At 43.4% G+C, this 13,295-nt stretch overlaps 1 protein-coding gene across 3 annotated transcripts in view; it reads right to left on the bottom strand.

Moving 5' to 3' along the window:
- The window catches only part of LOC121567558 (A-kinase anchor protein SPHKAP-like), a 186,129-nt gene that overhangs the window by 37,174 nt on the left and 135,660 nt on the right, over positions 1–13,295 (bottom strand). For 2 of the 3 annotated variants that reach the window (XM_045217761.1, XM_041877700.2), the window contains exon 3: positions 2,064–2,166. In XM_045217761.1, coding sequence (XP_045073696.1) covers positions 2,064–2,166 — 103 coding nt within the window. Of the gene's footprint in view, positions 1–2,063; positions 2,167–4,748; positions 5,030–13,295 lie in introns of those variants that run through there. The other variant, XM_045217767.1, reaches the window with a different exon arrangement.

The following is a 13,295-nucleotide window of genomic DNA, read 5'->3' as shown; positions in this document are numbered from 1 at the left end:
ACACACTTGGGAGCCATACAGTTTTGTGTCATTGTGCAGAGACTTCAATTACAAATACTACATGTAATCTTATTTTTGTATGTTAGCGACAGAGCGGCGAGGCTCAATGGAAGTCATTTACAGTGGGGAAAAAACGTATTTAGTCAGCAACCAATTATGCAAGTTCTCCCACTTAAAAAGATGAGAGAGGCCTGTAATTCTCATCATAGGTACACGTCAACTATGACAGACAAATTGAGATTTTTTTTTCCAGAAAATCACATTGTAGGATTTTTTATGAATGTATTTGCAAATTATGGTGGAAAATAAGTATTTGGTCACCTACAAACAAGCAAGATTTCTGGCTCTCACAGACCTGTAACTTCTTCTTTAAGAGGCTCCTCTGTCCTCCACTCGTTACCTGTATTAATGGCACCTGTTTGAACTTGTTATCAGTATAAAAGACACCTGTCCACAACCTCAAACAGTCACACTCCAAACTCCACTATGGCCAAGACCAAAGAGCTGTCAAAGGACACCAGAAACAAAATTGTAGACCTGCACCAGGCTGGGAAGACTGAATCTGCAATAGGTAAGCAGCTTGGTTTCAAGAAATCAACTGTGGGAGCAATTATTAGGAAATGGAAGACATACAACACCACTGATAATCTCCCTCGATCTGGGGCCCCACGCAAGATCTCACAGTGTGGGGTCAAAATGATCACAAGAACGGTGAGCAAAAATCCCAGAACCACACCGGGGGACCTAGTGAATGACCTGCAGAGAGCTGGGACCAAAGTAACAAAGCCTACCATCAGTAACACACTACGCCGCCAGGGACTCAAATCCTGCAGTGCCAGACGTGTCCCCCTGCTTAAGCCAGTACATGTCCAGGCCCGTCTGAAGTTTGCTAGAGTGCATTTGGATGATCCAGAAGAGGATTGGGAGAATGTTATATGGTCAGATGAAACCAAAATATAACTTTTTGGTAAAAACTCAACTCGTCGTGTTTGGAGGACAAAGAATGCTGAGTTGCATCCAAAGAACACCATACCTACTGTGAAGCATGGGGGTGGAAACATCATGCTTTGGGGCTGTTTTTCTGCAAAGGGACTAGGACGACTGATCCGTGTAAAGGAAAGAATGAATGGGGCCATGTATCGTGAGATTTTGAGTGAAAACCTCCTTCCATCAGCAAGGGCATTGAAGATGAAACGTGGCTGGGTCTTTCAGCATGACAATGATCCCAAACACACCGCCCGGGCAACGAAGGAGTGGCTTCGTAAGAAGCATTTCAAGGTCCTGGAGTGGCCTAGCCAGTCTCCAGATCTCAACCCCATAGAAAATCTTTGGAGGGAGTTGAAAGTCCGTGTTGCCCAGCGACAGCCCCAAAACATCACTGCTCTAGAGGAGATCTGCATGGAGGAATGGGCCAAAATACCAGCAACAGTGTGTGAAAACCTTGTGAAGACTTACAGAAAACGTTTGACCTGTGTCATTGCCAACAAAGGGTATATAACAAAGTATTGAGAAACTTTTGTTATTGACCAAATACTTATTTTCCACCATAATTTGCAAATAAATTCATTAAAAATCCTACAATGTGATTTTCTGGATTTTTTTTCCTCATTTTGTCTGTCATAGTTGACGTGTACCTATGATGAAAATTACAGGCCCCTCATCTTTTTAAGTGAGAGAACTTGCACAATTGGTGGCTGACTAAATACTTTTTTCCCCCACTGTAACTTGACGGCCCGTCTACTAATGAAGTGACTGAACAAAAAGCAATATCAACTGACAATGCTCCTTATTCTAGAGGAAGGAGGGGGAGCTGAACAGAAGAGGTTGAAATTCAACGTAATCTCCCCCAGAGACCAGTGTTATTTTCCATTTCTCTCATCGTCTCCCTGACACAGTGAGATGATCAATCAAACTAGATGACCTGAAACTCCAGGTCCAGGACCTTCATCATTACTGTCTGTTGAAATGGCACAAACTCTCCCTCACCAGGGAGAGGGAGACACACACACACATGAATATTTACCGGACATACACACCTACACACACCGTCCCCCTGTATTTACCTTCTTGCAGGCGGTGACGGAGGATCCCAGGGTGCTATCTGTGCTGACTCCCTCGACGTCTGCCGACTCAGAGCTCTCGAACATGGCTGACGACTGGAAGTTACTGCAGGAGGAGAACAAAGTGTGTCTGTGTCAGGACCCACTGTACACAGCCCAATGCCCCAGGGCAGGGCCTCTGTTTGGGCTTTAGAGAACCTATTAGCCCATGGGTGAACACCCTGGTCTGGGGACATGCTCCCTGGCATCCCTGGCATGCCCAATGCTGTACAGAACCAGCCATTATAGAGTTGCATGAGAGTAACACAAAAACTCTGAACCTCTACCAAAAACAAGGGCAAACTCAGCCATAGCATTTGTCTTGGGGTGCTTGAGACAATGTATGGTGATCGTGGGCATGTTTACAACCAATATACAATTGAATGGATGAAATAAATTGTTTTCCTCATTAACTTAATTATCTGTGATCTGTAATCTTAAAGTTAACTTGGAGAAAAAAGCACCTGATTTTTTATCAGAAGTTTGTATTAATTAGGATAAAACTGGCACATAAAAAAGGAGGGAGGTACATGAAGACCAAAGAGCCAGTTGGCTCTGTGATCATCACTTTTATGGTAAATTTTAAGTATTTTATTTTGGAACTGGTTTAATTTAGGGATTAGCCTATTTATAGCTGTATCGAATCAGAATTTATGTATGCCTACATTGTATCTTACCCAAGGTAAGTAAGTCCCCTCCTTTGAGGGGAAGTTTTCTGTGCATCCCAGGGGCCAAATGTGTTATGCTGAATCTGCATAACTGAACCTCTATGAAATGGTGTACAATGATTATTATACCAAATTGTAATATGGTTATAGCACTGCTATACCAGGGCCTCTACACCACAGTAATATATTTACAATGGTCAATGCAAGAGCTCAGCACACAATCCCAAGATACTCTGTCATTCACCAGGTGCAAAACTGGAACTGGTCCCCAAGGTAAAGTGCTCTTCACAATCACAAACAACACACTGCAGTAACTAATTTCACATATGTGACCCATAAATTGGATGGCTATTTTATGGCACACACAAAGAAACATAAATGAATCCTCACAAAATAGAGACAATTGAAGTCAGAATATGCTAAATATTTAGTTTCACACAAATCCGCGGCTCCGTAGGTTAACTGATTCGTGAGCATGACCTTTCCGTATGAAGATGGTTAGCGTGATGGTTGGCAAATCATTATGCACATTTTGCGCGCTGCTTAGCGCCCGGGTCTCATCCGAGCCATGTTGAAGCCGACACACACATTTCATCTTCTGATACGAGTGGCACACTATAACGTCTCATCATTATGATAGACTCATTGCCTCCGGTTTGTAGATGATCCCGGTCACGGCCGTGGAGACAAGGTGGGCGATACGGTAATATCAGCACTTAATCATGAAGCGATAAGCAGATAAGCAGGTTCAGCGTGTGGCAAACCGCAAATGCCGGAAGGGATGGACTATTTTTTAGAATTCATATAGGCTATATCTCAATCGCTGTTAAAAATCGTATTTTCTGGTGTTCCTACATTTTACGTTGTGCTCCTAACTTATTAAAGTTGGGAGCACCAGTGCTACCATTTATTTTATTTTATTAAGAGCCCTGACTATGAATGACGTTAGTCTGGAGCCCTGTAAAAGTAATTAACAATTAGGGTAGGTGTTGATTCAGGGGAACACATATGACAGGCACTAATTTATGATATAGCCTATGTCGTTAGCTTGGCTTTTATAATGTTGGCCTATAAGCTAATGATTTAGGCTATATTGTAAATTAGTGCCTGTCATATGTATTATGGCTTAAGCCGACAGACAGACCGACAGACAGAGAACAAGAAGAAGCACAGAGTGACACCAGAGAAGGGGGGTGAGTTGGCTGCGTGCTCAGTGATGTGGGCTGGTGTGGATAACATGCCAAAGCCGAATTCTTGACCCAGTCTGCCCCTGGCAAACCGATCAAATTAATGCATGAACTATTAGGCTAATGCATTGATTGACATTTGTTTGTCTTTAGGCTACTCTGTATTGCGCATTGAAGTGAACCGAGATGGTTAGGCTATGTCTCCAAATGCGTGGCACCGCACACGCAAAGTGGGCATTTTTGGTTAGCTGCACGACACAGTGTTTATACCATTTTTTCATCATTCAAATAACCATAACACATATTTTAAGAGTAGTATAGGCTATTAAAATCCACTGTTACACAGAATACGTAGGCAGATGAAATGCATCATCTTTGGCAAAATTAAATTCCATATATAGGCTAGATTATTATCAATTTTATGTTTTCCTGTTTCAGTTATAAATTTTTACTAATGTCCTCTGAGTCGATCGCTGAAGAGCTGGAGCACAGCAATTGTTTAGGCTATTGCTCTGTGCAGGCTGTGTTGATACAGGCTACTGTATTCAAAATACCATTCAAAAGCTGTATTTGCACAAAAAATTGTTGGCGTATTTGGCTACATTATTGCAGTATTGCAATTTACACATAAGCAACCAATTGCATTGCAACGAAATAAAAGAAAAAAAGATAACATAGGCTAACATTTATTTGCAGTCAATACGGGACCATTCAATTGAAGGGTAATCTGCAATTTGTTTAAACTCTCACAACAGTCGCCGTAGCCTATTAATTAACACGCTCCGTTCACATACCTCGGCGTCTTCAGAAGGCACTTAGCACCCGCCATCCCGTCCAAGATAAGCTTCTGAAGCCGGGGTTTCTATGTCCTCGGTAGGAGAGGAGCGGAGCAATGCGGCGCGTCGCTGTCCCGAGGACACTCTCCTGTCCAAATGCACATCCCCTGACCGAGGAGAGGAGAAATTCCAGCTCTACCGTGACGTTACCGTGACTTCGGGCGAGTGTATGTTCTACGGTCGTTAACAGCGCGCAGCCATCTGCAAATTGACAGTCCGCTTGAAGAGGAGCGGGAGCATTGCCTTTCCCAGCATATATCAAAACAGACACGCGCGCAAAGACACGCAGGCACACACAAACACACACAATATATTCCCCTTAACATAAGGAAAAGAGCTGCTGTAGATAAGATAAGCCTTCTCTACATTTTCATCATGGGCACAAAATAAGTCCACTTTATCTTATTAGGTTATTGGTAGGATAATTAATTATGTTTTGCTCATTATTTACCATACCGTAACAATATTAGATTGCTTTACAGTTCTAATCTTATTTCACATGCAACAGTGTTAAGACAAGGTCCCCCTCTCAAAAGAGGTGTCTAGCCTCAAGGGTATTTTCCTGTTTGAATAAAAGTTGAATAAAGGACAGTTTAATTAATCCACTGGTGTCAGTATAGTTGTCAGCTCCTGAACCACAGCAGGCAGCACAAGGTCAGACAGGTTATTGATCTGTTTTGTTGACCAGGATATGCCCTATACCACAACAGGTCCTGACCTAGACCTGACGCCAAGGCAACAGGACACATCTACTTTAATAGCTCTGATGGAAAAGCAGCTTCAGTAGGCCTAGAATATCAGAGTAGCTTATCCATGTCAGTCAATATCGCACTGCTTGATCTCACTCAACGTAGATAAAAGATTAAGCTAAGGTTATGTTATAGCAATTTGTCAGTCGATGATATGGCACGCAACCATTGGTTGTTGCTTCGCCTCGCCTTAGCTGTGGAACGTGGCCTAAGGCTTTTACGTGGACACGTGGCAACTTGATGTTCATATATGAATCCTAATAACATGCGAACCTTCCCTCCTGTCTTTCCCTACTGTTCTTATATCATTCACTTTATAAAGACAATAATAGCCCCGTGGAGCTACAGTGTCTATTTGACATGATGACTGCAATTTTACCCCTGTTTTGATGTCTAAAAAAAGCCTCCCCCTATTTTTTCCCATCACACATACACATTACCGTGCTGTAATGATCAGTGGGGGAATTCTGAGGAAACTACATCTTCAGGATTTTTCATGAATACCAATTGGTACCTCAGTCAACCCAACAGAGCAGGCAGGGCAGCCATAGTGATATGAAATGTTGCTCTCTTTACCGGATGGCCACTGCAATATGGCCCCCCTGCATTAAATCTAACTGACCTTTCTGGGTAATAGGACTATTAGTCTGTAGAGGGAGGGGTGTATGTGTGTGCCTGTGTGTGTATATGTGTGTGAGAGGGTTCAATATGATGTAGAGAGCAGGGCCCAGGGTTCTGACAGGCAGTAGCTTGTTTTACTGTGCATGTGTTAGAGTAGTGGGGGTACTGTGTACTGTAAAGATGTCACATACTATACATAAAAATGGACTTGTGAATTGTGACATATATAAATTATATTGCCAAATATTGTACTGTAAATGGATGTTCAACGTAGGCTGCCACAGTTACCTCATCTCAGTGTCACCGCAGTCATAAACATAAGCCACAGTCAAACCGAGGTAAATCTAGAAAGATTCATTGTGAGTCCCTAAATTCATCACCGTCACAGCCGTATGTTCAACTTTACTGTAGGCTGAGGGGCAATCTCCCTAGTCCCCAGGCTGCATAGAGGACAAGCAATGTGAAGTGGCTCACCTTGCTGTTCCTCTCTGGGTAAGTCATACTGGAAGTCTCTCTCTCTCTCTCTCTCTCTCTCTCTCTCTCTCTCTCTCTCTCTCTCTCTCTCTCTCTCTCTCTCTCTCTCTCTCTCTCTCTCTCTCTCTCGTCTCTCTCTCGTCTCTCGTCTCTCTCGTCTCAGACACGCACGCAAAAGCCTCCCCGTGGGAAACGAACCCACAACCCTGGCGTTGCAAGCGCCATGCTCTACCAACTGAGCTACACAGGGCCTCTGCAGGAATAGTAATTTTCCTTCCCCTTTATTACCAAAGACAAGTGGTCCAATCTGCAGTAGACAGAGAAGTTATTGTATTCTACAAGTTCATGCAGCCCTCAGTCTCCCTTCTCTATCACATGCAGAGGACAGTACCAGTGCTACACACTCTGCTACACAAGCACCAGTGTGACCGAACACACACAGGCAGGCACACAGGCACACACACGCGCACACACACACACACACACACACACACACACACACACACTCACAAAGCACTGCTACACCGCATCCACCATGCTGAAAAATTCCTTGTGATTTAGGGCTATAAATGCCCCATCATTCCCTACTAGCTCTCTATCACAATCCCTACTGCTCTCTCCTGTCATGTTTCCCTCCAAACAAACACCTCTCTCAAACACCTTTCTCTCAGTCAGACAGGTGTTAGTATACATGACACAGGCCTTTCCTGTTGGTAAGTATAGCCGTTTCTATTCAAACACAGCTACTTCCTGTTGTTCACAGGCTTTGTGTCCCCTCTGCCATTAGCCGTGGGTGTCTGTCAGTCAGACTAGACGTGTTGTCCTCTTCACAGACAGAAAGAGTGGCAGAGTGGTCAGATCGTTAGACTGCATTGGCTAGCGGTTAGCACTGTCGCTCGCATTCGAATCAGTCAGCGAGTGTTGTGAGTGACAGCTGTGTGTGTGTTAGACTGTGAGTGACAGCGGTCACCCGCAGGCTGACAATCAGACAGGCAGACAGACAGTCAGACAGTCAGACAGACAGACAGTCAGGGTGTGTGTGAACACTGAGCTGCTCAGATAGGCCGTTTAGAATTCTCCAGGCCACAAGTTTGCCCACTGAACACTCATACAGTACATACCCAACACAACTGACACTTGGAAAAAAGGGTTCCAAAAGGGTTCTTCGGCTGTCCCCATATGAGAACCCTTTTTGGTACCAGGTAGAACCCTTTTTGGTTCGAGGTAGAACTATTTTGTGTTCCATGTAGAACCCTCTGTGGAAAGGGTTCTACATGGAACTCAAAATTACATATGGGGACAACCGAAGAACCCTTTTAAGTTCTAGATATCACCTTTTTTTCTAAGAGTGTACTGATGGTCTGGCTCAGAATAGACAGGACACCATGTCTTTTCTCTCTCTCTCTTCTCTTTCTCTCTCCATATTTTCCCCTCTGTCTTTCGCTCTCCTTCTCTCTCTCTCTCTTTCTCTCTCTCTCTCTCTCGGCAAAGATTAAGATTAACGGCAAAGATTAAAGTAACCACTCAAATCATCTCATCACCATCATCAACATAGAATCACATCAGAGTGAGCCAGTAGGTGCAAAGCTTCAGTGTGGAAATCAGAAGAAACCAGCCAGAGAGTGCTCTCACTGTCAAAGCCCTGTCACAGATGAGCTATTTTAAAACCTGCCTGGGTACAAAACAGTAATGCACGATTGGAGTAGCGATTGGAAAAATATGTGTACATGCAAAAAGGAGAGAGAGAGGCAGAGTGAGAGAAAGAGGGAGGGAAGAAGCAGAGAGGGAAGAGGCAGGCAGACAGATATATATATCTAGAGAGAGGTAGAGAGAGAAAGTTGCTAAATGCAGAGAGAGAGACAGAAAATGAGAGATAAAGGCAGAGAGAGAAAAACAGAGAAAGAGAGAGAGTGAATAATGAAACGAGAGACAGTGGTTTCAGAATGAGTCTGAGTGGTTGTGACACAGACAGAAATATTTATGTGACATTAGGAGTAGTGAGGGTTTGACCCTTCACCCCTGGGACCAGAGGACACACACAACACATGCTACTGTAAAGGGAAGGTTACGTCACCCACAGCCAAGAAAAATATTTTACTGGGTGGTGAGTGGCTGCTCATGGCAATGGCATTTACAGTAATGCTATACATTTAAAGGTCCAATGCAGCTATTTTTTATCTCAATATCAAATCATTTCTGGGTAACAATTAAGTACCTTACTGTGATTGTTTTCAATTAAAATGCTCAAAAAGAATCAAAAATAGTTTCTTAGCAAAGAGCAATTTCTCAAGCAAGAATTTAGCTAAGACTGTTTGGGTGTGATGTGAGTGGGGAGGGGAAAACTGAAAACTAGCTGTTGTTGGCAGAGAGGTTTGGAACTCTCTTTCTTATTGGTCTATTAACTAATTGACCGTCTGGTGATGTCACCAGGCAGGCCAAAACTCCATCCCACCAAAACAGGCTGAAATTTCAGGCAGTCTATTCAAACAGCTCTTACACTAAAATGGCATTATCATCCTCTTCACAACATCACAGTATTATTCCAACCTCATAGTGTGGAAATATATACAGTACCAGTCAGAAGTTTGGACACACCTACACATTCAAGGGTTTTTCTTAATTTTTTACTATTTTCTACATTGTAGAATAATAGTGAAGACATCAAAACTATGAAATAACACATATGCAAAGCTGTCATCAAGGCAAAGGGTGGCTACTTTGAAGAATCTCAAATATTAAATATATTTTGATTTGTTTAACACTTTTTTGGTTCCTACATGATTCCATACGTGTTATTTCATAGTTTTGATGTCTTCACTATTATTCTACAATGTAGAAAATAGTACAAATAAAGAAAAACCCTGGAATGAGTAGGTGTGTCCAAACTTTTGACTGGTACTGTATATAAAACACAGGAAAATCACGTTTTTCACTGCACTGGGCCTTTATATGTTATTTAGCTTTCCTCGGTTAGAAGAGATGGAATACCAGAATATGTAGATGGTTTTATTTGGTTATTGTTTTGTAGGCAGATGATGGTTGTTTGTGAAAAAGAGAGTAATTGAAGGATGGGAAAACAGCAATAAATAGAGAATTGTAAAAGTGTGTGCGTGTTTCTGCCTACGTATTTGTGTGTGTTTACACTCGTATGTGTGTGTGTGTGTGTGTGTTTACACTCGTATTTGTGTGTGTGCGCATTTGTGCTTGTGAGCGTATTTGTGTGTATGTGTGCGGCCGTGCTTGTTAAAAAAGGATTTGTGACTGCTTGGACTAACAGGAGTGTATTCAATTGACTATTATTTCCATCACATCTCTCCAGTTGATGTGATCTGGCATTTATCCCCTCATCAAAGGACAAGAAGAATACTTTATTAATAAGAGTTTCACAATGGAGTGTCTCTGTGTGTGTGTGTGTGTGTGTCTGTGTGTGTGTGTGTGTGTGTGTGTCTTTGTGTGTGTGTGTGTGTGTCTGTGTGTCTGTGTGTGTGTGTGTGTGTGTCTGTGTGTGTGTGTGTGTGTGTGTGTGTGTGTGTGTGTCTGTGTGTGTGTGTGTGTGTGTGTGTGTGTGTGTCTGTGTGTGTGTGTGTGTGTGTGTGTGTGTGTGTCTGTGTGTACGCACCCTGGATGGAACATTACACTGATAGACAAGACCGTTATGGTTATTACTGACATTCCAATGGCTGCCACACTTCTGTCTCACATTTCTCTGAGAAAGATGTAAATGGAGATTTGCAAATGGAGGAGAGAAAAACTATTCTACACAGAGATCAATGATGCATGAAATCGGAGCTTCACCAAAATATAGACTTAAGCATATTATGGTTTCACACCTATCAAACACACATGCATGTACGCACGGTGGCAGGGAACAGTGCATTTCAGCATTACAAAAACGGCACATGGGGGCTCATTGATGTGGCCTCAATTATGGCTAATGACATCATTAATCAGTCTAATCACATTACCGCTCTATGCAGTTATACCTGCACATTCACATGATTGGTCCTCTGCATCTAGTCACCTGTTTACGTAGAATAATGAGCAGAGGATGTGATTAACAGAGATTATGATAATTATTATTATTGTAAACATATGGAGAGGTTAATGAGGGTCTGGCTGAGGGGTCTCTGCTGACACTGTTGCCACTATTGTACATAAAGGTTTACACAGTGGATTTTTGGATGAGTGGGAGGGTCAACTTGATTTCACAAGCTCAGGTCAATATTTGACATTCATCCAATGGCCTGTCTGGGGAGGCAGTGGAACAGGAGGTTTGAAGGTGGGGAGTGTTGGCGGTGGGTATAGGTGGCAGGGGGTGATACTGTAAATGGTGGAGTTACATTAGGAGCTGTGGAGTGTTGGTGGGTAGATAGTAGTAAAGTGAATGAGATGTACAGTATGTACAGCACAGTGGCAGTCAGAGGGGTGGGGGGTTGGAGTCTTGGCAGTGGCTATGGGGGATGGTAAAGGAAGGAGGTTGCCTCACGGTAGTGGCTGGTGACAGCTTGTGTTTTCCGGCTGGTGGCTGTTCACGCTGAGACCTAGGCTGTGGCCAAGCTCAGTCAGAGCCCAGAGTCAAGCCAAGTCAGGACTAGTATGACAGAACACTGGGCTACAATGCTCATTTGAGACTCAGCGGTTTGTTTGGTTGATTTTCCTGAAGAGTGGAGGAGTTAGCTGAGGAGAAGACACACAACTCTCTCTCCCCCACTCTGTCTCTATCCCTCTCTCCCCCACTCTGTCTCTATCCCTCTCTCCCCCACTCTGTCTCTATCCCTCTCTCCCCCACTCTGTCTCTATCCCTCTCTCCCCCACTCTGTCTCTATCCCTCTCTCTCTCTATCTCTCTCCCCCACTCTGTCTCTATCCCTCTCCCTCTATCTATCTGTCTCTCTGACTCTGTCTCTATCCCTCTCTCCCCCACTCTGTCTCTATCCCTCTCTCTCTATCTCTCTCCCCCACTCTGTCTCTATCCCTCTCTCCCTCTATCTGTCTCTCTGACGCTGTCTCTCTATATCTCATTCTCTCTCTTTCTCTCTCTGTTTGGCACTGATTATCGCCTGTCCCCTTTAATCCTCCCAGGATGCCAGAGAAACGAAGCAGGAAGCTTTTAGTCTACTTAATCCTGGACACCACTGTCTGCACACCGATGCAGACTACAGCGCCTTCAGAAAGTATTCATACCCCTTGACTTATTCCGCATTTTGTTGTGTTACAGCCTGAATTCTAAATGGATTAAATAGCTATGTTTTTCTCACCCATCTACACACAATACCCCATAATGACAAAGTGAAAACATGCTTTAAAAAATGTTTGCACATTTATTGAAAATGAAATACAGAAATATCTCTTTGGATGTGGATGTGTCACTTCAACCTTAAAGGTCCTAAATTATGTCGCCACTGCCCTTGACTCTAAGCAATGTTGTGCTGCTATTTTTATTGACTTGGCCAAAGCTTTTGATACGGTAGACCATTCCATTCTTGTGGGTCAGCTAAGGAGTACTGGTGTCTCTGAGGGGTCTTTGACCTGGTTTGCTAACTACCTCTCTCAAAGTGCAGTGTGTAAAGTCCAAACATCTGCTGTCTCAGCCACTGCTAGATGTTCTTTACCATTCGGCCATCAGATTTGCCACCAATGCTCCTTATAGGACACATCACTGCACTGTATACTCCTCTGTAAACTGGCCATCTCTGTACACCTGGCGCAAGACCCACTGGTTGATGCTTATTTATAAAACCCTCTTAGGCCTCACTCCCCCTAACTGAGATACCTACTGCAACCCTCATCCTCCTCATACAGCACCTGTTCTGCCAGTCACACATCTCTGGGTCGCTCTTCTTTTCAGTTCGCTGCAGCTAGCGACTGGAACAAGCTGCAAAAAAACAGCTGGACAGTTTTATCTCCATCGTTACATTCAAAGACTCAATCATGGACACTCTTACTGACACTTGTGGCTGCTTCACGTGATGTATTGTTGTATCTACCTTTTTGCCCTTCGTGCTGTTGTCTGTGCCTAACAATGTTTGTACTGCTACCATGTTGTGCTGATGCCATGTTGTGTTGCTACCATGTTGTATTGTCATGTGTTGCTGCCATGTTGTGCTGTCATGTGTTGCTGCCATGTTGTGTTGTTGTATTAGGTCTCTCTTTATGTAGTGTTGTGGTGTCTCTCTTGTCGTGATGTGTGTTTTGTCCTGTATATTATTTTTTATCCCTCGTCCCCACAGGAGGCCTTTTGCCTCTTGGTAGGCCATCATTCTAAAAAATAATTTGTTCTTAATTGACTTGCCTAGTTAAATAAAGGTTAAATAGCAAAGGAGCATTCACACCCCTTTGCTATGACACTCCAAATTGAGCTCAGGTGCATCCAATTTACTTTGATCATCCTTTAGATGTTTCTACAACTTGATTGGAGTCCACCTGTGGCCTAACAATTGAAGAAATATGGAACTACCCAGACTCTGGCTAGAGCTGGCCGTCCGACCAAACTGAGCAACCGTGCAAGAGGGAGGTGACCAAGAACCTAATGACCACTCTGACAGAACTACAGAGTTCCTTGGCTGATATGGGAGAACCTGCCAGAAGGACAACAGTTTCTACAGCACTTCACCAATCTGGGCTTTATGGGAGAGTGGCCAGACTAAAGCAATCCTGAGAAA

Source organism: Coregonus clupeaformis, chromosome 6 (assembly GCF_020615455.1).
Source record: "Coregonus clupeaformis isolate EN_2021a chromosome 6, ASM2061545v1, whole genome shotgun sequence".
NCBI lineage: Eukaryota > Metazoa > Chordata > Actinopteri > Salmoniformes > Salmonidae > Coregonus > Coregonus clupeaformis.
This window is presented reverse-complemented; position numbering and strand designations above follow the sequence as displayed.